This window comes from Pan troglodytes, chromosome 6 (assembly GCF_028858775.2).
Source record: "Pan troglodytes isolate AG18354 chromosome 6, NHGRI_mPanTro3-v2.0_pri, whole genome shotgun sequence".
NCBI classification, from domain to species: Eukaryota; Metazoa; Chordata; class Mammalia; order Primates; family Hominidae; genus Pan; species Pan troglodytes.
Window position 1 is genome coordinate 76,549 of NC_072404.2, and position 27,171 is coordinate 103,719.

Below are 27,171 nucleotides of genomic sequence, written 5' to 3' on the forward strand. Positions count from 1 at the left end.
CAAGGCTTATCTGTGAATTAATCACCGCACTTTGCATGTACTGCAGGTCACACCTTGTATCCTATGCTCTTAAGACATGGTCCAAGTGTGAACTAAGCTCATAGCTCACTGCCTTCATCCACCTCCATCGCCACTCCAGAAGAGAGTTTGAGTTGCTACTTCATTAGCAGAAGGCCTCTGGACCCATCCTGGAGGGGTCCAGGAGCAGAGAGAGCAGCTCAGTCAAGGTTAGAGCCACAGGTTGCTGGACCTTCTCAAATTCCTCATGTACTGCCTTGATTTTCATCACATGCAGAAAGATCTCTGAGAATCACAAAGCCCAAGAGCCAGGAGACCTGGGTTCAAAATCTGGCTTTGTGTGAGCCTGGGCAAGTGATATCTTCTCTCTGGGCCTCATTATCTGCTCCATTAAATAAGAAAAGGAACTAGTTAAGTGGCCTAAAAGCAATGTTTCCCAGGAGCTCTGATGTCTCAGGAATTGCACTGGTCGGGACAGGGGAGATTCTCCCCAGCTTCAGTCAGCAGTAATAATAATAACAGGAGGCTGGGTGCAGTGGCTCACGCCTGTAATCTCAGCACTTTGGGAAGCCAAGGGGGTTGGATCACAAGGTCAGGAGATCGAGACAATCCTGGCCAACATGGTGAAACCCTCTCTCTACTAAAAATACAAAAATTAGCTGGGCATGGTGGTGTGTGCCTGTAGTCCCAGCTACTTGGGAGGCTGAGGCAGGAGAATCACCTGAACCTGGGAGGTGGAGGTTGCATGAGCCAAGATTGCCCCACTGCACTCCAGCCTGGCAACAGAGTGAGGCTCCGTCTCAAATAATAATAATAATAGGAAACATTTACAGAGTACCCACTGCCCCAGGTGCCATCATAAATGCTTCGCATTCACTCATGCAGTAGTCACAATATTCCTATGACATGGGTTTCAACTTCTATGCCCATCATCAGATGAGAAACTGAAGTGCTGAATGTCTAAGTGACTACTCAAGGTCACACAGCTAGTAAATGACAAGGCAAGGATTCGAGCCTTTGTAGTCTGGCTCTAGGGTGTGTCTGCTTAACTACACTGTTCCCATTGTTTTACCTCCCTCCCTCCCACCAACCCATCCATTCACCCACCCATTCATCCAAACATCCACCCATACATCCATCCATCTGCCCACCCACCTATGCATCCATCTCAAGTTTCATGTAAGAGTTTATTTAATAAAGGAATTCTGAAGAATTATAAAAAATAAAAACTTGAAAACTACTCAAGATTGCTATTTAAACTGCAAAAGTCCTCAGGGGTGGGGTTCTATGACTCACATTGCACTTAGAATAAAGGGAAATTCTTTTTATACAATATAAGTTCCTGCAGAATGCAGACACTTTCTACTTCTCCAGCCTCTTTTCAACTCCTCTCCTACTAGCTTCTGTATTTAAGCCACATTAGACCTTTCTTCAGTTTTTTATATAGACTTTGTTGCATCACACCTCAGAGATTCTGTGCATGTTCTTCCTCCTGCCTAGAAAGGATCGTCCCTCCACTTTCGCCAACTAATCCCTGTTCAACTTTTCATCTCAGCAGGAGGCCCATTCTCTTTGGCAATCCTCTGGTCTCCAGCCCATTTATTATATACTCACATGTCAACATGTACTTCGTACAGCATGTAACACAATTGCACTTTTATATTTTAACAAATTATATTTCCCATATTGAACTGTAAGTCTCCTGAAAGGAGGAATTTTGTTCTTGCTCATCATCAACTTTTTCAACATCCAGTGCACCATTTAGAACTTAGATGTAGTCAATACAGGTTTGTGGAATGAAAGAGGAAAAGAAAGAATTAATATTCCTTTAAATTAGGATGGCAAAGATCGTATATAGAAAATTGGCTAAGTTGTGGTCCATTCATATTTGCTCCCAATTAAGGAGCACAGCTATGAAAAGGAAGGCTTCAAATTAATAACCAAGAGATTTTTTAAAAAAGAAAACTGGCCAGGTACTGTGGCTTATGTCTGTAATATCAGCATGTTGGGAGGCCAAGGCAGGATTACTTGAGCCCAGAAATTCCAGACCAGCCTGAGAATTTGGCAAAACTCTGTCTCTACAAAAAATACAAAAATTAGCCAAGTTTGGTGGCATGTGCCTGTAGTACCAGCTACTTGGGAGGCTGAGGTGGAAGAATAGCTTGAGTCTGGGAGGTCAAAGCTGCAATGAGCTGTGATCGCACCACTGCACTCAAGCCTGGGTGGTACAGTAAGACCCTGTCTCAAAAAAAAAAAAAAAAGAAAAGAAAAATCACTAAGCAAAATAAGACATGTGAAGGATCATGTCAAAGGTAAGAAAAATTAGGGGAACATTAAAAGCTTTCTTCCCAAGCCACTAAATCAACTTGACTAACAAAATTACCACTTGATTTAGCATTAGAAAATTACATTACATATCAAACATAAACCCATTAATCAAATACTAAAGAAATTTCTGAGTTAAATGGTATAATGTTAGCTTATGCCAGAGCTGACCTTGAAAGATTGTTCAAATATGGCTCAGTGTGATTGAAAGTTCTGTGTGAATACGTTTTTGGAAAGATCCAACAGCAACACCTTAGTGTATGTTTTTGAAATAAAATGTATCTGAGTAGCAGCAAAGTTATCCATTTCTTCTAGGTCCTCCAATTTGTTGGCATAAAATTGTTCATAATAATCCCTTATGACCATTTTTATTTCTGAGGTATCTATTGCAATGTCTCCACTTTCATTTCTGATTTTATTTATTTGAGTCTGCTTTTTTTAGTGAATCTAGCTAGGAGTTTGTAGATTTTATTTTTTCAAAGAACCAACTTTTGATTTTATTTATATTTTCTATAGTTTTACTATACTACATTTTATTTGCTTCTGTTCTGATCTTCATTATTTCCTTCCTTTTGCTCACTTTGGGTTTAGTTTGTTCTTTCTTTAGCTCCTTGGGGCATAGTGTTAGTCTACTTATTTAGATCTTTTTCCTTTTTTAATCTAGGCATTTATTGCTATAAACTTCTCTCTTAGAACTGACTTTGCTGCATACTGTAGGTTTTGATACATTGTGTTTCCATTGTCATTAATCTCAAAATATTTTTTAATTTCCCTCTTGATTTCTTCTTTGACCCATTAGTTCATCATAAGCATGTTGTTTAATTTCCACATATTTGTAAATTTTCCAAGATTCCTCCTGTTATTGATTTTTAGCTTCACACTACTGTGGTTGGAAACAATACTAGACATGATTTCAATCTTTTTGAATTTGTTAAGGTTTATTTTGTGGCCTAACATATGGTCTATCCTGGAGAATGTTCTATGTATGCTAGAGAAGAATGTATATTCTGCTGTTGTTGGATGTATGTAGGTCTGATAGGTCCATTTGGTCTGAAGTATAGTTCAAATTTATTGTTGTCTTGTTAATTTTTTGTCTGGTTGATCTCTCCATTGTTGCAAGTGGAGTACTGAAGTCCCCTATTAGTGTTATATTGCTGTATATTTCTTCCTTCATGTCCACTAATATTTGCTTTACATATTTAAGTGCTTCAATTTTGGATGCATGTATGTTTACAATTGTTATGTCCTCTTGATAAGATGACCTCTTTATCATTAAATCATGACCTTCTTTGTCTCTTGGAACAGCTTTTTACTGGAAGTCTGTTTTATCTGATATAAGTATAGGCACCCCTGCTCTCTTTTGGTAACTGTCTGTTTTCATGGAATATCTCCTTCTATCCCTTTACTTTCAATATATGCCTATTCTTAAAGTTTAAAAATGGGTCTCTTGTAGGCAGCATCTAGTTGGATCTTGTTGTTGATCCACTCAGCCATTCTATATCTTTTGATTGGACAGTTTAGCCCATGTACCAGCAAGGTTATTATTGATAGTAAAAGACTTACTCCTGCCATTTTGCTAATTGTTTTCTGGTTACTTTGTAGATAATTTGTTCTCTTCTTCCTCTATTGTTGTCTACCTTTGTGGTTTGGTGGTTTAGTTTTCTGCTTTGTGGTTACAATATTGTTTTTTAAATATTCAACATGAATACACTTTCTTGTTTGGATAACGTGTAAAACGTCTACAAGGAGGGATAGATAATAAGTTTTCCCTTCAGAATGCACTGCTTTGCCTGGGATGAGGAATAATTTATAATGGTAACTGTTGCTGGTTAAAATTTGGCTCCTACCCACATTCATGCAAACTCAGCGTTCTAGATTAAAAGAGATTTAAGAGACTTGCCAAGCAAATGCATGGCATCCTTAGATGTATCCTGATTTGAATAAAACAGCTATAAATAATAATATTTTGGGGATTATTGAAAAATTTGACTATAGATTAGTTTTCAGGTGATATTGGAGAATTAATGTTATTATTGTTAGGTATGTTAGCACGGTCATGCAGCAATGTGTCTTTCTTTTTAAGAGATGCATACAAAAATATTTGGGTGTGAAATGTTCTTGTGCTATAATTTGCTTTAAAATTCTTCAGAAAAAAAAGATAAGCAAAATAGAAAAACAAGATAATGAGTACATGTTATCTATTTCTTATTCTCCCTATTTTTTTGTGTGTTCAATTTTTAAAAGAAAATTACTCCATACATATATCCCACCCCCTCCACTAAGGACCCCCAAACTATAAATTGCTGTGAATATAAGAAAAAGTGAAACAATTCTATGATTTTGAGAGAAAGTCAACACTGTAGGAAAAAGAGAGCCCAGGATTTGGGCTAAAAATCATTAATCTGACCCTGATCAACCCTGTGGCCTTCAGCAGTAACTCAGCCTCTCAGGCCTTTGATTTGTTCATGTGTAAAATGAGGGTCATTGTCATTTAGACAACGACCTTCAGGGTATGTTTTAATGTTAAAATTCAGAGTCCTTCCATATCAGATAAGCATCAACTATTCAATAGTTTATGCTGAAGAGTACAGGGGACCAAGAGACCACCCAAATGGGTTCATGAGCCCTTCATGCCACTTCTTTGTTGGGTCACTTTGGGCACCTCACTAAATTTTTCTGAGCTAGGTCCTCTGCACCTTGCTTGTCTATCATCAAAGGGTCACTGTGAGACTATAATAATATAAGAGGAAAGAAATCGTGATTATTAAGGCATATGCTGAACCACATACCTCCATTGGCAACATTAAACTTCACTCCAAACTCTCCCCCTGGTCCTCCAGGGCAGTGGCTGGCTGTTAGAATGATTCCACCAGCTGCCTTGATCTTCCTGATAATGCAGGAAACCGCAGGTGTAGACAAGATGCCATTCTGTCCAATAATCAGTCGTCCAATCTAAACCATCCAAAAAAAAATCAATCCAGTTGCTTGGGATTAAAGGCATTTCAACAGGAAAGTGCCCCAGGCTCTGTTAACATACAGCCAATCACTTGATAAAAGAAACAGAGTAGGCTTTAGATTAGGGGAGGCAGGGTAGGGGGAGCACTGACATTGTCTCTCCTATCTAATGTCTCTAAGACCATTTGGTGCACCTGCATCTAGTAGTCAATTATTAACCTGTAAATAGGATATGCCTCACTGATCTTCAGTCGTTTGAAACATCTGCTTCTGATAATCGAGGGGTTAGCTTGAATCACACAAGAAGTTCTTAGTTTGCTACTGACTCAGAAACTATGCATATGAACATGCTAGAGATTACAAGAAAAAAGAAATGGAGTGCTTCTCTGCTTCTTCTGCTTCCTGTAACTTAGAACAAGCTCAGAGAGCAAGGGGACTGATTTACTACAACCTCATCATCTGTAGGCATATTTTAACTGTAATCTTCAGGAATGACTTTTCTCCTGAAAGTAGGAATTCTCTTTCTGCTGTTAAGTGACAGCATGTGCTGGAGACATTGGAGAAATTACCCAGCCATGCTAAGCAGAGATCTGGAGGTCATCCATGGATGCAGCCAGATTCTTTCTAGAGCTACAAAACTGACTTTCTAAAAAGTCAGCAACACAGGGCTGAAGAACATTTATTGCTACACCTTGTTTTAAAATTGGATTCAATATCATCCAATCTAGTAGTTCTCAATATTTCTACAAAATAGAATCACTTATGAAGCTTTTCAAAATCCTAGTACTCAAACTGCATTCTAGACAGATGATATTGCAATCTCTGGGGTTGAGAGCCCAGCATTAGTAGTTTTAAAGCTCCACAGATGATCCCAATGTTCAGCCAAGCTCGGTAATAAAGCCCCCTTGTTACTCAAAGGGCTGGCAGCATGGGCATCACCTGCAAGCTTGATAGAAATGCAGAACCTCAGCTGGGCATGGTGGCTCCACCTAAAATCCCAGCACTTTGGGAGGCTGAGGTGGGCAGATCACTTGAGCTCCAGAGTTCGAGACCAGGCTGGCCAATGTGTTGAAACCCTATTTCTACTAAAAATACAAAAATTAGCTGAGCATGGTGGTGCACCCCTGTAGTCCCAGCTACTCCGGAGGCTGAGGTGGGAGAATTGCTTGAACCTGGGAGGCAGAGGGTGCAGTGAGCTAAGATGGCATCACAGCACTCCAGCCTTGGCTACAGAGTGAGACTCTGTCTGAAGGAAGGAAGGAAGGAAGGAAGGAAGGAAGGAAAGGAAGGAAGGAAGGAAAGAAAGAAAGGAAGGAAGGAAAGAAAGAAAGAAAGGGAAAGAAAGAAAGAGAAAGAAAAAGAAAGAGAAAGAAAGAAATAGAAAGAAAAAGAAAGAAAGAGAAAGAAAGAAATGCAGAACCTCAAGGCCCACCCAAGGCCTACCGAATAAGAACCTGTATTTTAATAAGATCCTCTCCTCTCTTCCCAGATAATTCATTTGATAAGTACTGATATAACCAACAAGCCAAAACAAACCTTAACATACAGTTCAACAACAAAGTTGCCCTGGCACCATCATTGCTAGAGGTCAGTCACTGACCAAATATAACAATCAGCGAGATCAGGGGAAAAAAAATTACAGAAGATATCAAAACACACACACACACACACACACACACACACACACACACACACACACACAGAGAGAGAGAGAGAGAGAGAGAGCTCAAAAGCAAAGTGGCCTTGGGATGATTTAGTATGGAAATCCACAAGATCCCCAGGCTACATATTTTCAAGTAGAGGAGACAGATTATAAACAAGCAATAATAATAATAGTTACTAGTGAGGTACATATTAGGAAGGAATTAGACTGCTGTTATAAAGGACGTCAATTTTAATAATAATATAATAATAATAGCTAAGGGAGCTTAGATTTTATTCTAAGTACAACCAGAATCCATTGAAAGGTTTTAAACAGTGGAAGTGACCTGATTGCATTTTTAAACATCATGGGCTGAGCAGCCCAAATGGTCCTATTAAAAAGTAAGTCACATCAAGTCACTAAAACATTCCAATAGCTTTCCTTGTCCCCCACCAACCCAAAACAAAGCCAAAGTCTTCATTGTAGTCTACAAGGCCCTACATAATCTGACCTCCATCATGTACCATTCTCCATCGCCCTCCCACCCTCCTTCTTCTGTTCCAGCCACAACGGAACAGAACAGCTATTCCTCAAACATACCAAACATGATCCTGCCTCAGGGCCCTTGCATTTTCTTTTTCCTCTGCTTACAATACTTGCCCAGATATTAACATACCTGCCTTCTACTGTCTTCTGGGTTTCTGTTTCAGTGTAAGCTAATCAGAGATAGCATCCTTGACAGCCCTATATAATACTATAGCCAGAAGTCCCTAACTTTTCTATTGTTTCCTATTTCCTTCACCCTGCTATAATTTTCTGGATCACATATGTTGCCTTTAACATTTTCCATATTATTTATTTTCCCACTGTATGTAAAGCCCAAGGACCTTTCACTGCTATATCCCAAGTACCTAAAATAAATCTGGCATGTGGTAAGTGTACAATAAATATTTGTTGAATTAATGAATGGAGAATAATGAATGCATGATGAATGGCTTCTCTGGGAGAAATACCTTGAAGGGGGGCAAGAGCAGAAAGAGAAATATCAGATGGGAGACTCTTCAAGTCGAGTGTTGATAGAGTCTTGGACTAGGCTAGAACCAACAGAAATGAAAATTAGTCGTTTGGTTTGAGATACATTTTTGGAAGGAGGATGAACAGAATATGCAGGTGGACTGGAATATGGAAGAGAGGGGCTGTGGTAAATAGCCTCCAAAATGGCCCCAATAGTCCTTGCCTTTTGGCATTTTTGCCTTTTTGTGGTCCCCTCCCACACTGAACGATGCAGATCTGGGTAATCAGTATATATTGCAGAAGTGATTGTGTGTGACTTCCATGGTGAGGCCGTAAATGGCATGGACACTTCTTCCCTGCTCTCTTGGACAGCTTATTTTGGGAGAGACCAGCCGCCATGTCATGAAGACACTCAAGAAGCCCTGTGAAGAGGAAGCAAGGCCTGCCAACAACAGTCAGCACCAGCTTTCCAGCCAAGGGATTGAGCCATCTCACAGTGGATCCTCCAGCCCCCACCAAGCCTTCATATGACCAAACCAATACCAACATGTAACTGTGACCTCATGTGAGTCCCCAAGCCAGAATATCCATCTCCTGTCTCAGAAATGATGAGAAATAATAAATATATGTGCTCACACATATTACCATCTAATTTTCTACATTATATGTTTATTTCCCCACTGTATATAAGATTCAAGGACTGTTTTTTTTTCACTGCTATATTCCAAGAACCTAGAACAAATCTGGCATATGGTAAGTATACAATAAATATCTGTTGAATTAATTAATGGGAAAAAATAAATGAATGATGAATGGCTGCTCTGGAAAAAAATACCTTGAAGAGTGGCAGGAGTGGAAAGAGGAGGATCAGATGGGAGGCTAACAGCCAGCACCACCTTGCCAGCCAAGTGACTGAGCCATCTTGCAGTGGATCCTCCAGCCCCCATCAAGCCCCAACTAAGCCACTAAGTTTCATGGTAATTTCTTACACTGCAATAAATAACTAATACTGGACCAGTGAGAAAAGGAGTCAAGAATAATCTCAGCTTTCTAACTTTAATAACTTAATGGATAGTGGTGCTATTAATCAAGTCAGGAAAGAGAAAGGACAATAATTACACCTATAGTATTACCCAAAGTCATGATAAATTATTTTCCATATGCTCTTGCTAAAATTTATGTAGTCATTCAACTCATTTTATTGAGTATCTACCATGAAACCGGCAATATGGAAGAACCTTCTGATATAGAACTGAAAATAATTTAGTCACTGCCCTCAAGTAATAAGTCTGGAGAATCAAGAATCTGAAAAATGTTTGTAGCTTTTGTTCAAAATTTTCTCTCGGCCATTTAAAGGGAAAATTATGAAGATTGTATAGTGGTGAGAGACTGGGATAGCAGTCCACAAAAACTTAGGAAGCCCTTCCATAGCACAGAGTCAATGCTGAGGAACAGCTGCCCAGCCAGGGGCTACATTTTCCAACCCACCCTTGCATCTAGGTGTGGCCACATGGTGCATTTGGACAATGGGTGATAAACTAGTATGAGAATAAGAACAGAAGTAATGTGTGTTTCTTCTAGGCTGAGGATATCAGAAAACAGACATATCATCTCTACACTGCTTATTTTTCTTTCTACAGATTCAGTACAGGTAATCATGTGGCTCTAGGCAATGCCAGAGTCACAAGAGGGAAGGAAACTGAGTCCCCATCCCATTTGGTAGACAATAGTCTTTGCCCACCAGGGACATCCTCATTGGACTATTGTGTGAGTGAGAAATAACATTCTATTGCTTTTAAGGCAATAAAAATTGCCTACATTTCAGGTTTATTTATTACAACCACCCACATTTTCTTAAGCAGTAGCAAAAGAAACATAAACAATAGTTTAATGCCAAATCAAAAATGTCAAATGCAAAATTATTTTATGCTATTACAGTATAAAATTATGTCCACTTTGGGGCAAGGACTTAGATAAATGCAGAAATAAACATGTAAAATTATTAAGTAGGAACGATTATAGATACATTTTTATCTTATTACATTTCAGTTATTTTTGAAAAGGTAATATACATTCTGTTTAAGAAGGTTAAAGTGAGTAATTACACTTGAATAAAGTTTCAACCTGAAATACTTTAGTTATAATTGGAGAATTAACAGAAGATTAAATTCTAGATATCTGGAAATTTTACCTATGTGAGATCTGCTCATTAACCCATCAATACCAGAGAGAAGAGATATTGCTGGACATGGTCCTATCATCTGGGGGATAAGTACTGGAGGAGATGTGAAAGAGAGGGTGATGGGGCTTCTGAGGTAAGACATGGAAAATCGTGAAGATATTTGTGTCCCTTATGGACACTCACCAAATGGTGACCTAGGCAGAGGAGGATTTTAACAACAGGATGACCAGTTCTGTGGATGTCAATGAGTGGCTTTCCCCCAGCCATTCCTGTCATTGTCCAATGGGCTCATGAGCCAAGTGGCTGTTATGGTTTAGATGTTTGTCTCCTCCAAATCTCATATTGAAATGTAATCCTCAGTGTTAGCGGTGGGGCCCAGTGAGAGATGTTTGGATCATGGGGACGAGTCCCTCATGAATGGTTTAGCACCATGCCCTTGATGATAAATGTGTTCTCGCTCTGCGTTTACATGAGATCTGCTTGTTTAAAAGTATGTGGCACCTTCTCTTTTGTTCTCTTGCTCCCACTCTTGCTGTGTGATATGCCTGCTCCCACTTTGTCATCCGCCATGTGTAAAAGCTCCTGAGGCCTCACCAGAAGCCAAGGAGATGCGGGCACCAGGCTTGTACAGCCTTCAGAACCATGAGCTAAGGAAACTTCTTTTCTTTGTAAATTACCCAGCCTCAGGTATTTCTTTATAGCAATGCAAGAATGCTGTAATACCATGGCCGTGATGGCAGGGATGAAGGCTATGCATGGGCTCAACAACATGGACATTCCCTCACCAAGGCTGACCTGGCTATGGCCACTGCAGAGTGCCTACTCTACCAGCAGCAGGGACCAACACTGAGTCTCCTTATGGTACCATTCCCCAAATGATCAGCCAGCTACCTGGTGGTAGATTGGTTAATTTGGGCCACTTCCATCACGGAAGATGCAACACTTTGTACTTACTAGAATAGACACAAAGAAGAGGAGATATGAAGACAGATGCAAAGATTGGAGTGATGCAGCCACACCCGGGAAGCCAAGGAATGTATTCTGCTGCCAGAAGCTGGAAGAGGCAGGGAGCAGATTCTCCCTAGAGCATCTACAGAGTGTGGCCATGCCGATACCTTGATTTTGACTTCTGGCCTCCAGAACTGTGAGAGAATAAATTTCTGTGATTTTAAACCACCAAATATGTGGTAATTTGTTATGGGAGTCCTAGGAAATGAATACAAAGTTTGTAATCTAATACGAAGTTTGTATTAGCTTCACAAGGCTGCTATAACAAATTGCCATAAACTTGGTGGCTAAAAGCAATTAAAATTTATTCCCTAACAGTTCTGGAGGCCAGAAGTTCAAAATCAAGGTGTCACTGGGGGTCTGCCTCATCGAAAGGCTCTAGGGGAGGATCCTCCCTTGCTTCTTCCAGTTTCTGTTGCCTCCACATATTTCTGAGCTTGTGTTCACATCACTCCAATCTCTGCCTCTGTTTTCACGTCACTTTCTTCTCTGCGTGTCTATATCTTCTCTTCTGTTCACCCTCTCTCTACCAATTAGCCCAGGATAAATGCCATCAGAAAAGGTATGGCTTTCAAGATCTAGTCATTGATAAAAAGAAATATAACTTTTGGAAGCCCTTTTGTATAAAGAAAAAGCACTCAACTTGAAGTTAAAAGGCATAGGTATGAGTCTTGACTCTACCCCCTGACGTAGGATCAATCATTTAACTTCTCTGAGGCTCTGCGTCTTTATTTGAAAAGCCAAGGAAGAAGAGTGTTGTTAAAATCCACCGAAGATCAGATTCTATAAACAAAAACCCTTTGTTAAATTAACCATGACACAAATTATTCTATTGTCTTCCCCGAATCCCACAACCCCCTCCAACATTTAAAATTCATCTTTAGATAGCAGATTATCCCTTAAAGTACCATTTTACTCTCTGAAAAAGTCCTAGAAATACTACCCTCTGTCAATGCAGCAGACCGCTACCTTGCAAGGAAAAGATGGTCTACTTACATAATTATCCTTAGTTATGTTTACAGCATTGAAGCAGGCAATATCTGACTTTCATTCCTGAGTGAAATCCAGACCACAGCCCAGGGAGGACCAAGCCATGGCATTCTGTTGCTCCCCGCTGAACATCCCACACCATAAGGTCTGGCTTTGGCTGGAAGAAGGGCAACCTCACCCAGTCCTCCAGAAGGTGCACACACCCAAGCGGATGCTACTGCCATTAAGGGGCATTTCCTTCAACTCCCACGTGGAAAAGGGGGCAAAGTGGACCCTAGTCCACTGTCACTCACACACACGTACAGATCCCAGGGTTCACAGAGATACAGATCCCAGGGTCCACATCTATCACATATATGAACATTATCACACAGACCCCTGCAGACACATCTGTGAGGCATATGCATTCCCAAACACACAGACAGACTCATGATAAATTTGTTCCTACCCAGCTGTGACTTCTAAATGCTTGGGAAAACCAAGACATAGTAGAAAGGGGTGTGCAATTATCATTTCCCATGATGCCGTTACTTAAGAACTCTTTGTGTCCGTCCTTCTAATGGCACCAATGCCTCCCATCAAGCCTTAAACCTCACCTAAATTATGTAATTGGGCTTTTTCATCCATAAATGAGCATACCAGGTGCCAAGGGAATCAATATGCCCTTTCACATGCCTTAGACCAGTGTCCAAAGAAAGATAAAATGTTATTCTATAAAAGCTTTCTCCCAGCATTTCTATTCCTTTACATTTTGTGCCATATACAACTATGGTTTTTTAATGATCTTATTTCTGACAGCTGTTTTTCTTCAGAACATCAACAGCTTCTTTCCTAAATTAGTTTTAGTATGAGTTCCATTTCTAATTAGCTCAAATTAAAGTCCTAGAGAGCAGCGAGGTAATATTTAAACCCTCAGGCTAAAATTTCGGAGTAGGTGCAGAATGTTGACTATAAATGAGTTTTTCCTGTGACATAACACGCATGAAAGCAGGATTTCTTTCATGTGTGAAATGTCTTAAATCAGACTTACCCTTTGTGATTCTCTTTTAGCTTTAAATGTCATTTAAGAAAAAAAAAGAAAAGAAAATTAAGCATGGCATTCCCCAATATCCTCTGCTCACTGTGTTATAATCCCTATCACTCCACAAGTGAATTGGAGAGAGTGAAGACACAATGAACAGAAACTTCCCTGATGCTTCACAGAGGAAGTGTTCTCCAGGACCACACAGCCTCCACCATGTCCATCTACGAAGGGCTGTGGCAAGCCATATACACAAAGATGCCTGTTTCCTGTCTTCTCGGTTAAAAACAAAAACAAAACACTGGAAGGAACCCCAAAGCCAAGCTGCCGTGGGTTGCAGAGTGCCAGCCGTGAAGTAGTGTTGTCCATGGGTAAACAGGTGATGGATAAGGGCAATTTCAAGAAATAACAAACTCGAGGCATGAATGTGGTTATCCAAACATCAAGGGACTCCTTCATTTGCATTTGGATAATTGTGCAGTTATATGATTTGTTACATGGAGACCAGATGGAAGTAAGAGAGCTCATCCTCAACTTCCTGTACCTCTGGAAGTCTTTACACACATGCTGGAGAGATAGATGAGAGTTCATTAGCATCCAACCACCATGGATTTCATAATCAATTCCTAATATCTGAATAAGTGCAGAAAAGTCACAGGCATCTAGAAGTGTGGCCCAAGTCCTGTTCTTCAATCGGCCCACCCATTTCTCAAGATTTCATTGAGAAGATCAAGAAATCTAATCTTCCTTGGATGCAAAATGGAGGTGGTGAAAATTGGAAGTACGTCCTTCCTGGTAATGAGGCAATTTCAGTACATAGGAAGTGCTCTGAAATCTTTAAGGTATACAGTCTGACTCACTAGAACAAGAAAGGGCCCCACTTGTTGCCATTTTATGAGGTGACCACCCCAGCTGGATAAGAACTACAAGTGTCCATTGGGTCTACCTGGGTGTGGGTCAAGAAAGCAGAGTTGAGTGCCCTGAGGTAAGCTGAGATTTTGGTTTTCAATGGGAAAGAATGTAAGAATTGACTTTGCCACCTACTGCCTGGGTGACTTTGCACAAGATCCCAAATCCCTATGTATCTCGATTTTGTTATCTAAAAGATCACATGATGGAGGATGTAAGCAAGTAACACAGCCAAGACCCAGTTTACAGTGTCTAGTACCTAACAGACTCTTGACACGTTTCACTTGCCCTTGAGTCAATCTTTCCATGTCACTGAATATTCTTCCACAACACGATTTTAATGGATATAGTCGTCCATTGTTTAAATGTACCATTATTGACCAATGTAAAAATGTTCTTTTACCTCAAATTTTTATATGTAAAACAAAAACATGTTTGAGGACTAAACCCACACTGTAGTATAAATTAAACTGGATGTAGGCCAGGCATGGTGAGTCACACCTATAGTCCCAGCACTTTGGGAAACCAAGACAGGAGGATGGCTTGAAGCCAGGAGCTCAAGAGCAGCCTGGGCAATACAGCAAGACCTCATCTCTACAAAAAAATAAGAAAAATTACCTGGCCACGGTGGCGTGCACCTGTAGTCCCAGCTTCTTGGGAGGCTGAGGTGGGAGGATCCACGGAGCCCAGGAGTTTAAGGCTGCAGTGAGCTTGGATAACGACTGCACTCCAGCCTGGATGACAGAACAAGAACCTGTTTCAAAAAGAAAAAAGAAAAAAAAACCTAAAAACTAAAAACTGGATGTAGTTTGCTAATAACTAAACAGCAAATTAATTGTAACATGCTTACATATCAACGATGTCTTTCTTCTTTGATCATAAACCTGCTCACTAAGAAGCTGCTGAAGTCCATGGTAATGACAGGTACATGTCTGCATCCTTGTCCTGACCTGCATCTTCTTTGATTGTCCCCATCTGTGTCTCCGACTGGCACTGCCGAACCGGCTTGCTACCTGATCAATGTTGTACTGAACCGGACTGCTAACTGATCAATGTTGTTGAGCTCACTGCACAAAGCTGTTCTTACAAGGTAGATTTCTGCCTGGAATAGTCATACTTACACTGTTTATATTCCTTACTCCTGACCCATCCAACGCAGCACAAGTTCTATTTATTGCCATAGAAACATAGGTCATTTGGAAACACCTCCTTCATTTCTATGGAATGTTCAAACATTTCTGACATTTTGGACTCTGTTCTAGCCTCTTGTTAAATATATCCAGAAAAGAGACAAAGCTTTATGGGGGGGGCTATATGCACACATATGCTATAGAATAAGCTATCTAAATGCTTAGAAATACTTTCCATCTGGCACCGCACCTTAATAGGTAGACAGAAATTAAGTATGTGTATATCTATCTGTATAGACACGTATAAATATATATCCCCAAAACAAAAACTCATTCTCTTACTTATACATAGGTAGAATATAGGTGAATATACATATACATTTATAGGTAGAACAAAAAAACCCCTCAGCCTCTTTAGGGCCATGTGTTTTCTCTGAGTAATTGTCACAATTAATTAAAATACATGTGTATGCCTTTTTAGATAACTTCCATCAGACCAGTTTCTGTCTGGTTGGAAAATAATAACTGCCTATTTGCTAAGTGCCCCTGCCCCCATACTATGTTCCAGTGAACTAAAGACCTCTGGTAATCATAGATTTACAACTCAGCAAGATTAAACAATTTATTGTTATTTATGACACCCAAGCTGGATCTTCTGTATTATATTCCACATTAGCATCTATCACTTTACATTTGGGAGATCCTGTCCAAAAAATGATTATGACTCCTAACCAAACATTCAGCAGGGCTGCAGGAACAGGCCCCCTGAACAAACATCCTGCCAAAGTACTTTAAAGCACCGTGAGCTCCCACAGCTGTGCATTTTCAGACGACTCAGCAGATTAGCATGGAGTCTCTTAGCCTCTGCTTGGTCTGTTCCTTTCAGTGATCTCTCACATGGCCCAGTCCATTCGGTTTGAAAATCCTCATGAAATGAGCAGATTATGATCTGGCTTCAGTAGAGGGCCATGGGGTGGGCATGGAGGGGAGAGGGTTTGCTCTTAACACAGCCTGAGCCTCAGAAAGGTTTCAGATGGAAAAGCATGGCACTGACTCAGCTCATGCTTAACAGGAAATAATGCACAGACCACACCAAAAAAGCCCTTTATGTTGTGTGAAAGTCTATGCCGGAGCAGCTGCTGCCACCTCATGTACTGTGATAGAGTGTGCATGTGTGTGTTTGTGTGTGCATGAGTGTGAGTATGCACACAAATGTGTGCTGGGAGGGGGAGGAGATCACACCTTCCACAGTCGCCACCTCAGCCTTAGCTAGCAGCATGGAGAAATGCCAAAAGTCAAGAGGAAGCTGCACCAAAGCAACTGTGATAACCACATCAGCAGGTGCTTTCTGGTTAGTAAAGCTACTGGGACTGAAAAACACACACGATCTCGTCCTTCTTTTATTTTAATCAGAGCAAAATATTTTTATAATAATTGTGTTCTATGAATAAATAATTCATAACGCTGTAACCCATTATCACATTCAATCCTCCCAACAACCCTAGAAGATATGTAGACAAGTATTATTACTTTCCCTACTTTTATAAATGAGGAAATAAACCCCAGGAGGCTAGGCGACTTCCCCACGGTCATAGAAGTTGCAAACAGTAGTATCATGATTCAAATCCAAAGCTTCTCCTTTTGTCTTTATCATTTTAATTTTGAAGGTAATGCATATGCATGTATGATCTTTTAAATCCAGAGATGTATATGGAATAGATAGGAAAAGGGACTCTCCTTCCCCATTATACACCCCCTCCAACCAAGCTATATACACTGTTGACTAGAGTATGTCCTTTCAATCCTATTTTCTATGCCTACATTATATACAGAAAAGCAGGATTACGTTACACACAATATTCCAGTCATTGCTGTTTTTCACCAACAAGCTATCATTCACATCTTTTTCATACTACATATAAATTTATATCCTTTATTTTAGTGGTGTATATAGTGCAGTTGTGTCATAAATTATGTACCTGTTCTCTGTTGAACATATAGATTTTTTCTGAGTTTTTCCTTAGCAAAATGCTGCAGTGAGTACCCTTGTACACAGATGTTTGTACATTTGTTCTAGAAAAATCTACAGTAAAGATTCTTAGATTAAGAGATTCCCAGGTTATTAGAAAACTACTCTATTAATTTAGATATATACTTCCAAATTGCCTGACCAAAAAGTTATGTCAATTTAACTTCTATGAACAGTATACAAACGTGAAAATTTTCCATCACCTACACCAACTCTGGGTAATTTCATCTTTTTTACAAGTTGATGGGTTGTTTTAATTTATATTTCTCTGGTTATTAATAAGGTTGGCCACCTGTTCATGTGTTATTATTGATGATATTTGTATTGAATTGTTTGAATTTTCTTGATTTCAAAAAACGTTTTACATGTCATAGATATTAAATATTTGTTGTAAAACTCTCCTTCCAGTATTGTGTATGTGTTTGGTCAAGTAGAATAAACTCTCGTCCTCTGATTTCAGATTCCTTTCTCTTTCCATTAGAAATCCCTAAATGTAAAACCACATATTGATAGCTAAAAACCAGGATGTTTACTAGAGAAAAAGAATACAAAGGCAATAATTAAATATTATATTTATACAAAATACCTACTAGTACAAACTTAAAAAGAGAAAGTAAAAGTCAAATGCTTCTACGACTTCAGACTAAGAAAAAGAACTTTTGAGGTTGAATGTTCCTGAAATTTCTCTTTTCATACAACTACGGACATGACTTCAAAAGTTGATGTGACTAAAAATGTAAGATATGAAAGATATTTGAAGACTCAGAGAAGGTGGATTTTCATTTTAACAAGTCACATATATATTCTAGATATCCTCTTATTCGTAACTAAGAGAGTCAAATCAGATGAAAGAATCTAAAAATTTCCCTTTGACTGTGTTAAGTAGAAGTAGTAGAGGCATATTGGCCAAATCTTGTGTGTTTGCAAATTGACTCTTAAGGCTATAGGCTGGCACAGGTCATTGAAGCCCTAGCTTTTTATCTTTAATTTTAAAATCCCCAAACAATTTATACTAATTTTTCTTGTCCATTATTTCCAAATAATCTTGTTTAAATGTTATTACAGTGCCTGCTCATGTTACTGTTGTCTAACAGAAGGGTATCCGGGGCCTTAAAACTGAGAGGGTTAGGATTAATGATTCCAATACCTATGCTTGGACATCTCCAAAAGTGGGTTCCAACTTCTTGTCCTCAAGTCTGTATAGAAACTAGCAAACTTCCAGAGTTCACAAAAGGCTCAAAGAGAACAGATGTTTTATAGAAAATTCTTAGAGCAAGTTTCACGCATAATGTTGCTGATGCGTGTCTGCCTTTTCAATAAACATCACTATGCTTTATCACAAGATTTAATAAAGCAGCTTAGTTAAAAATGCCATCTGGGTCTCTGGACACATTAAACAAAGCTTAAAATAACCACCCCAGCAACTGGGAGGACCCAGCTGTTCTCATAATCTGTCCCACTCCTTTTACTTCCCCATAAAAAGAGCGAATGAAGACCACAGACTAAAAGCATCCAGAAGGAACTGACACAAACAGGGAGATAGATGGAGCCAAGGGCTCCTGTAAGTTTGCTATTGCTCACATAATAGATTTGCTAATTCCACAACCTGCGGATGGTGATTAAGAACGGGAAGTAGAAAGAGGGAAGAGAGAACCATAGAAGGGCTCATTCAAGTTTTCTAATGTATCACAAACCTGTCCTCCCTAATGTCTGGATCATAGCAGCCCATTCCATTCACCTATTCTGTAGTGAACTCCAATAAAAAATACAAAGCCATCACCACCCAGTTCTTTCTCCCTTCTAGAGATGAGATATTAGCCACCCAATCCCAGATTCTCAGATCCATTCCAGGAAAGAAGCCCTAGGTATTGAAGCACAGCTTTCCCTCCCTCCCTTCTTTCTTCCACCCCAAGATTTGTTCCCCAGATAGTTCTAGTAAATGCAAAACCAAGTATATTCTCATTCTTTAGAGCAACCAGCTTTTCATGGCCAACTGGAATCAAATACAACCTGCACAACCATCTATCTGGAGGACACTCCCAAGGCTCCTACTGAGCCAGCCTTCTGCATAACACTGCATTTCAGCTTCCTAGTTCACAAGACACTGAGACATTCTTGAATTCTGCAAGGTGCACTGTGTGTTAATATCTTGGCTGCTCATCATGTGGCCAATAAAGGGCATGACTAGTCAACAAATAAATTTTCTCTTGGCTAAAACTTGCAACAAAACTGTAAGCTGTTTACCAAGGGGCCCACTACAGGTTATATTCAATATATACAGTCAAATCCTAACTATCTGAGATATATTCAGTTGACCATACACCTTTATATTTCAGTAAAAGGTCTTTACATTTCCCAGTGCTATCGATGTTACAAAGTGCTTTCATATGCAGTGCTTCATCTGATTTCCAGGATAATTAAATGATCCTGTCATACCTGATTTTTAGATGAGGAAACAAGTGGTTTCTGGGTATTTCAAGAGGTTAACGCATCTGCCCTCCAACTTGTATGTGAAAACCAAAAACAAAATTCCAAGGCCCCTCAACCATCTGAATGGACTTTGACTCTTTTGGTCAATATATGGCAGAGCTAGGAAAAGAAGATGAGTCTTCCAGCTGCTGATACAGGGTTTTTTCTGCCATACTCCATTACCTCCAAGGCTAAAGTCAAAAGAGGGTGTGGTTATCACATGAAAAAATCTGGTTTGGATTTCCCAAATGTGTATGTAGTATTTGGTGATTTACCTTAATTTAACCTACAGTTCTTTTGGGTTGTAACAGTCTGACTCCATTTTTGAAAACAAAACAAAATCGATTTTAAATGCTGAATTATAGATCTTTGCTGTCCAGTATGGTAGCTACTAACCACTTACGGTTATTTGCATTTCTATTTTAATTAATTAAAATTCAGTAAAATGCAAAATTCAGTTCTTCAGTTGCTCTAGCCACATTTCAAGTGTTACAGTAGTCACATATGGCTAGTGGCTGGGACAATGCAGATTATAGAACAGTTCCATCATCAAAGAAACTTCTATTGAACAGTGCTATTATATAATGTCATCTCCAGAGAAAGAAGACTTTAGAAAAAGTCAGAAACGGCCGGGCGCAGTGGCTCACACGTGTAATCCCAGCACTTTGGGAGGCCAAGGCAGGCAGATCCCTTGAGGTCAGGAGTTCAAGACCAGCCTGGCCAACATGGTGAAACCCCGTCTCTAGTAAAAATACAAAAAATTAGCTAGGCGTGGTGGTGCATGCCTGTAACCCCAGCTACTCAGGAGGCTGAGTTGGGAGAATCACTGGAACCCAGGAGGCAGAAGTTGTAGTGAGCCAAGATTGTGCCACTGCACTCTAGCCTGGGTGACAGAGCAAGACTCCATCTCAAAAAAAAAAAAAAGAAAAAGAAAAAGTCAGAAACCTCTTGAGGCAGGCATAGTGCTGTCATCTGTCCAATATTGAAGATGATTTAAGAATAAGAAAGAAGAAGAGAACAAAGAAGAGAAAAAGAAGTTGCCTTAGGTGTACCTACCCAGAAAAGGACAAAGGCATTCTTGTAGTCATTGTGTTGTATTTTAGCTCTTAAACTTTTTAAGAGATTAGAATAATTTGACACATAGAAGATCTAAACCACTGAAGAGGCTCTGAAGCAGATAAAAGTAGAAAGAAAATAAAAAACTAATTAGTTACAAACTAAGCTTAACCACAATTCGTTTAAACGATACTATTTACTCTTCACATGATTGGTTTTTCTTTTGCTTTATAGTAAGACATAGTTTATATCTTTAAAGGGGAATTAAAATATTTCTGGGAATTTTTAAAAATAAGTTCACACAGCCACATAAAAACTACAGAAACAGATAAAACCTATCTTCTCATTTATTCCCTAATCCATTCAAATTAAATATAAAAATCCAAGCAGCCACAGTGATATTCAAAAAAGCAAAAGTGAGACAAAACAAAATTCATTTGTCACCTGTGGAGGTAGTTAGCTCACCTAATCTTCACTCCAAACACCAGTAATTTTTAAAAGACAGAAATAAACATGTTCTGCCTTCCCGGAAGGAACTATGTTTCAGGGTAGCCAAATAACCCAGTTGTGAAGAAAATGGTCTGCTTATAGAAAAATGCCAGCTAAAACATGTAGATAGAATTAGAGAATTAGAAATTCACCATTTTGAAACCCCTAATGAAATAATCAACTCAAGCAAGGATCATTAATAAATGCTAAAACAATCAAGTAACTATTGATACAGAATATAACTGAATATACACATGGTACAAAGTTCACGTCACAGACTACTGGCTTGACCCAAGGGGGAATATAGCAGAGGAGATAGGCAGTGATCACCCTAACCTTGCGATCATCTCACCATCACTAATGATGGGATGTGAATACACATTATTGCCTATGAAATAGTCTTTAAAAAAAGAAGTTGAACCTGAATCTAACTAAACCTTGCAATGGGCTGAACGTGTATGTCTTCCCAAAATTAATATGTTGACATCCTAACCCCAAAGGTGCTGGTATTAAAAGGTGGGGCCTTTAGGGGGTCATTAGATCATAAGGACAGAGGCTTCATGATTGGAATTAGTGCCCTTATAAAAGAGGCCCCAGAGGGCTAGCTAGTCTCTCCCACTATGTGAGGGCCCAGCAGGAAGGCCAATCTATGAACCAGAAAGTTGGTCCTAACCAGATATCAAAACCACATGCTCCTTGATCTTAAACTTGCTAGCCTCTAGAACTGTGAGAAATAAATTTCTGTTCTTTATAAGTCATCCAGTTTTTGGTATTTTGTTATAGCAGGCCTAAAAGCCTTTAGAACTAACTTCCAGTTAACCAGGAAAAAACAGAGTGAAAAGTTAAATGACACCATAAAAAGCAACCAGAAAATTCCAGAAGGGGAAATATTCTACAGGACAACTGACTAGTTTTTCAACAAGTCAATTTCACTAAATAGATACATAAACAAAGAGTATGGGTATTTTCCAGGTTAAAAAAGTCTTGAGCTAAATAATCAAATGCAATGTGTGTCCCTTGATTAGAAGAAACTAATTTGAACAAACCAGCCACAAAAGATATTTCAGGGAGACCAAGCTGGAAGGATCACTTGAGGCCAGGAGTTTGAGACCAGCCTGGGCAACGTAGTAAGACCTCCATCTCTACAAAAACAATAAATTAGCTGGGCATGGTGGTGTGCACCTCTAGTCCTAGCTACTCAGGAAGCTGAGGCAGGAAGATCACTTGAGCCCAGGAGTTTGAGGCTGCAATGAGCTATGATTGTTTCACTGCACTTCAGGCTGTGTGAAAGAGCAAGACTTTGTCTCAAAAAATAAAAGGACATTTCATAATAATTGAGGAAATCTGAATGTGGACTGGGTAATAAATGATATAAAAAAGCCATTTTTTATTTTGTTTGAAAAGATGATTTTGTAACTATACAGGAAAATGTTCTTATTTTTTTAGAAATCTGTACTAAAGAATTTAGGGGTAAAATATCATTTTCTTTAATATACTTTCAAACACAAGCAAAAAATAGTCATGACACAAATATAGCAAAATGTTTACAATCTATGTTCTATGCTTGCCTGTGAGTGCCATTAATCTCATATCTCTGCTTTTCTGAAAGTTTGAAAATTTCAAAGTTTTATAATAATTTTTTTTACATCCCATAATTTTATAATAATTTTTTTAAAGTTTGAAGCAAATCAACAACTATAGCTTCAAAAATATCCTGACCCACAATAAACATTGAACAGGGTATATTTCTCCCATTTCCTAAAAAAGTTGGCCCAGGAAGGAGTATGAGAGCTGCCATAGCTCTCCCAAGTCTCATTATTCTCCATCACTCCATGGTAAATCCCAAAATAAATTTTTTAAAAAGTTGTTTAAATTTATAATGTTTTTGATTCTATAATAATTTTATAATAAAATAATTGTAAAATATTTTTTATTTTATATTTTTAATTTATAAAAATTTTTATACATGTTTATGTTTGAAATGTCTATTTCAAACTTTATGAGATATTAAAATATAAGTAATATAGTTCATCATTTTAGAAATGCCATGCTTTTCTTCTCCAGCAATTACATAATCAAAGAGTAACTGTAGTTTTTCCTAGAACATTGCTTTGTAGGCTGGGCATGGTGGTTCATGACACTTTAGGAGGCCAAGGCAGGCAGATCTCTTGAGATCAGGAGTTTGAGACTAGACTGAGCAACACAGAGAAACCCTATGAGTAGTACAAACACAAAAATCAGCTGTGCGTAGTGGCGTGCACCTATAGCCCCAGCTACTCAGGAGGCTGAGGTGGGAAGATCACCTGAATCTGGGGAGGTCAAGGCTACAGTGAGCCAAGACTGTACCATTGCACTCCAGCCTGGGCAACAAAGTGAGACCCTGTCTCAAAATAAATGAAATTTAATTTAAAAAAAGAAAATTGCTTTGTAAAATTAACTTTTTCAATCAAAACTAAGATTTTTCAGATATAGAGAATGCAGCCCACTGGTCAGATTTGTCAGTTCAAAGAGAATAAATTCTAGTTTCCTATTTTTCTAGCCTGCTTATGATTATCCAATAGGATATCAAAAAAGACCAAAGCCTTTGGGATCCATGTTCAGTATTCCTGAATCTAACTCAGGATGCCAAATCAGGAGACAAGCACATTCTCATCAATTTTCAATCATTCGAGACCAATTTTGCTTATAATTATCCAGTTCTTTTAGACCACCTTTCTCCTGAAGCCAGCCTTATGGCTATTCACTTCACTTTAGCATAAGCTCCCAAGAAGGTGAACAAAATAAGGAAACGATTGGTTAAAGTTGGCGTTTGAAATTCTGAAACATGTCCACCATTCCCTTCACCCATGCCCGCCCCTCTTAGAAATAGTACTTTCAGATTATTTAAGAGTCGATGCTTCTATGTGGATTTTGTCATCTGTCCTTTATAACAGCTAGTAGGTTTAATTTGACTCTATTTTAAGCATATATTGACCTATGCTAATTATCTGTTAAAATAAATTCCACTCTTAGAGTTAATAAAGTGTGTTTGTCATGGAAGACCCATTGAAGTAAGAAGCTGAGGAGCCCTTATGGTAAAGTGGGACAAGAAATAATAAGATATAATAATTTTCCCATGCAAATCAACAACCGTAGCTTCAAAAATATCTTGACCCACAACAAGTATTGGACAGGCCATGTTTCTCTCACTCCCTAAAAAATTGGCTCGGGAAGGAGTGTGAGAGCTCCCATAGCTCTCCCAAGGCTCATTATTCTCCATCACTCCACAGGAACAGCCTGTCAGAGAAGAGTGAAAGACCATTTGTCAACCTCTCTTCAACTCCCTGATTCTAGCCAAACTTCATCAATCTCAAGTGAGGAGCCAGAGAGAAATCAAACCCCATATATCCAGCATCATTGTCTACTGGAGTCAAAAATCACAATTCCACTACCCACCCCAACACCACTGGCCCTATTTCTCCCAATTGCTTTTTATTGTGTTTTTTAAAAAATCCTTTCCCCATCCCTGCAACACAAAGAAGGAGGAATTATAGTAGATAAATATGAAGCATGGGGATCCTTTAAAAATGTTTTTAATAATAAATGAGAAAATGAGAAGGAGAGGGTTGGGAAGGCAGGAGGGAATTCAAATGCCAGGGAATTGTTCAGTTTCGCTTTTAAAGGTGTTAACACTCATTTATACATCTGCAAGACACTCCCCTTAAAGAAAAGTTCTATGAGTGTGGGTCTGGTTGCATGAATAAGGATAAAATTACTTTTTTAGACGATGTTTCCCACATATCATTCAGAGACCCCTGAAGTTAGGTATCCCTCTTGTAGATGTCCTTGAGATGCTGCTGGACCTGGGAAAGAGGAAACTGGGATACGGGTCTATGCCAAAAGGTGCTTCTAGTTATAGGACAGAGAGGAAAGGGGCAGAGGGAGAAAAACCCGAGGTCTGAGAATCTGGATTGCAGAAGACTACCGAGGTCGTGGGAGAAGGGAGAGAAAACAAGGATGAAAAGAGAAAGGGGAAGAGGCATGAAATGTTGTCAAATGTCAAAAGGCATTTGGAGAGAAGTTGGGAATTGCATTAAGAAAACCACTGCAAATCTCATTTCAGACCATTTAGAGATATGCCCCTTGGGAACTGCGAGCTCAGGCTGTTTAGCATCAAACAAATGGATCCACTCCATCCCTACTCTAATTAAATAAATCATTCAATAATTCCACTGGGTTAAAGAACCAAAATATTAAAAACCTTCAGGGCCTACTCTTGCCAAATATGTCAGGGATCGTGTGTGTGTGTGTATGCGTGTGTTCTGAGACACCACTACTGTTAAATAGGCAGAGCTAAGACTTAGGGGACTGGCAGATTATTGCAAAAAGGTCACGGGGCAGAGGGACTATGTTGTGAGCCTGGGAAAGAAGTTTGTGTGGGGACTGTGGGCAGTGAACGCGTTGGGAACAATGTGGAAAACTGGGAGCTGCCTTGGAATCTACAGGGCCGGGTAAGAGAATGTCCGAAAGAAAAATGAGCAGGTGCGGGATATGTGCAGAGTCGGAGAAGAGTCCAGGGCGCCCGGAGTGGCTCCAGGAACGACGGACACCCCTCAAGGCTTTTGGGGGCGGTGGGTACTAATAGAACCCAGTGTCTGTGGTGCGCCGGGGAGGCTGTGAGCACGGCGGGAGTGGGGCGCTGGAGGGTGAGGACGCGGGAGTGAGGAAGAAAAGCCGGGGCCGGGCATGGGCCTCCCAGCTGGGCCCGGAGGCAGCAGGGGGACAAGGGCTAGGAGAGGGCATGGCGGCGGCGTAGCAGGAAGCGAGGGGCATCCGGACACTCACCCCGTTGGCCGTGGCCATCTGCACCACGATCTCGATGGCTGTCCTGCTAAAGTACCTGCCGTCGCTGTCCACCACCGTGGTGCAGCCCCGAAGTCGCGCAGGTCGATGGACGACAGCACGCTCTGGATGAAGTTGGGCAGGTAGTTGCGCTGGCCCTCGAAGAGGCCGGTAGGTCGCCGCAGACCCCCGCCGCCGGCCGGCCGCTGGTCCTCGTAGGGCGCGGTGGGCACTGTCAGCACCGGGATGGGGCTCCCCTCCGTGGCGCCTCCTGGCCGGTCCTGCTGCGACTCCCGGGGCCGGAGGGAATCTGCAGCCTGCCGGGGGCCTCCGCCAGCCTGGCCGCGCGCCGGGACTCCGCCTCGGGCCCGGGCCCCCTCTCTGGCAGGTCGGCGCCGTGCGCCCTGCGCCCGCCCGCCTGGGGACCGCCCGCCCCTCCTCTCCGCGCGGCCGCTCGCTGACTCCCTCGGCGGAGATTGCTTCTGCCTTCCTGTAAAGTTTTCTCCCGCCCACGTTCTCCGCTGCCAGACCGCCCGAGGTGTCCTCAGTTTCTCCCCAAGTTGGACTCACTTTCGGGGTGTCCCAAAAGCCTGATTCCAGGGCCTGCTAGCCCGACCCCGGTGACGCCTGCACCCGCGCCTGGCCCCAGCCTTCACGCGCGATCGCCGCCCTCCGGGGCACACCCTCCGCCAGAAAACAGCCGGCGGGTGGCGAGACTTTGGGCAGAGTCCGGGTTCCTCTCCGGCGCCAGGCCCGTCCCCGTCTCCCTGGGAGTGCGCAGCCTACACGCACCAGTTTCTCTTTAGAACAAACACGGGGAGGGATTTTGGAGGGGGCTGAAACCTTTTGCCATCAGCGAACAGCCTCAGCCAAAAATAACCCTGGAAAGGCGAGCTAAGAATGGTTATCTCCTGCCAGCGCTGAAATCGGAGGCTGGGCGCTGCGTGTGGGGTGTGTGTGTGTGTGTGTGTGTGTGTGTGTGTGTGTATCCTCCCACACCGACCATTTGTTGAAGGGAATCACCACTGTCAGACTTCAATCCAACAGGACCCACTCGAGCCATCCACACTTTCCCCAGCCTCCTCCAAAACAGCACACTTTCCAGTATGGACA

At 40.6% G+C, this 27,171-nt stretch overlaps 1 protein-coding gene across 2 annotated transcripts in view; it reads right to left on the minus strand.

Annotated features, from left to right (window-relative positions):
• LOC134810506 (MAM and LDL-receptor class A domain-containing protein 1-like) overlaps nt 1–5,861 on the minus strand; it is a 52,689-nt gene extending 46,828 nt beyond the window's left edge. Inside the window, exon 1 of one of the 2 annotated variants that reach the window (XR_010158740.1) lies at nt 5,133–5,249. Coding sequence is in view for 1 of the 2 variants with exons in the window: in XM_063815125.1 (XP_063671195.1) it covers nt 5,133–5,147 (15 nt within the window). In the remaining variant the exon portion in view is untranslated. Of the gene's footprint in view, nt 1–5,132 lie in introns of both variants that reach the window. The other variant, XM_063815125.1, reaches the window with a different exon arrangement.
• Between the last annotated feature and the right edge of the window lie 21,310 nt (nt 5,862–27,171).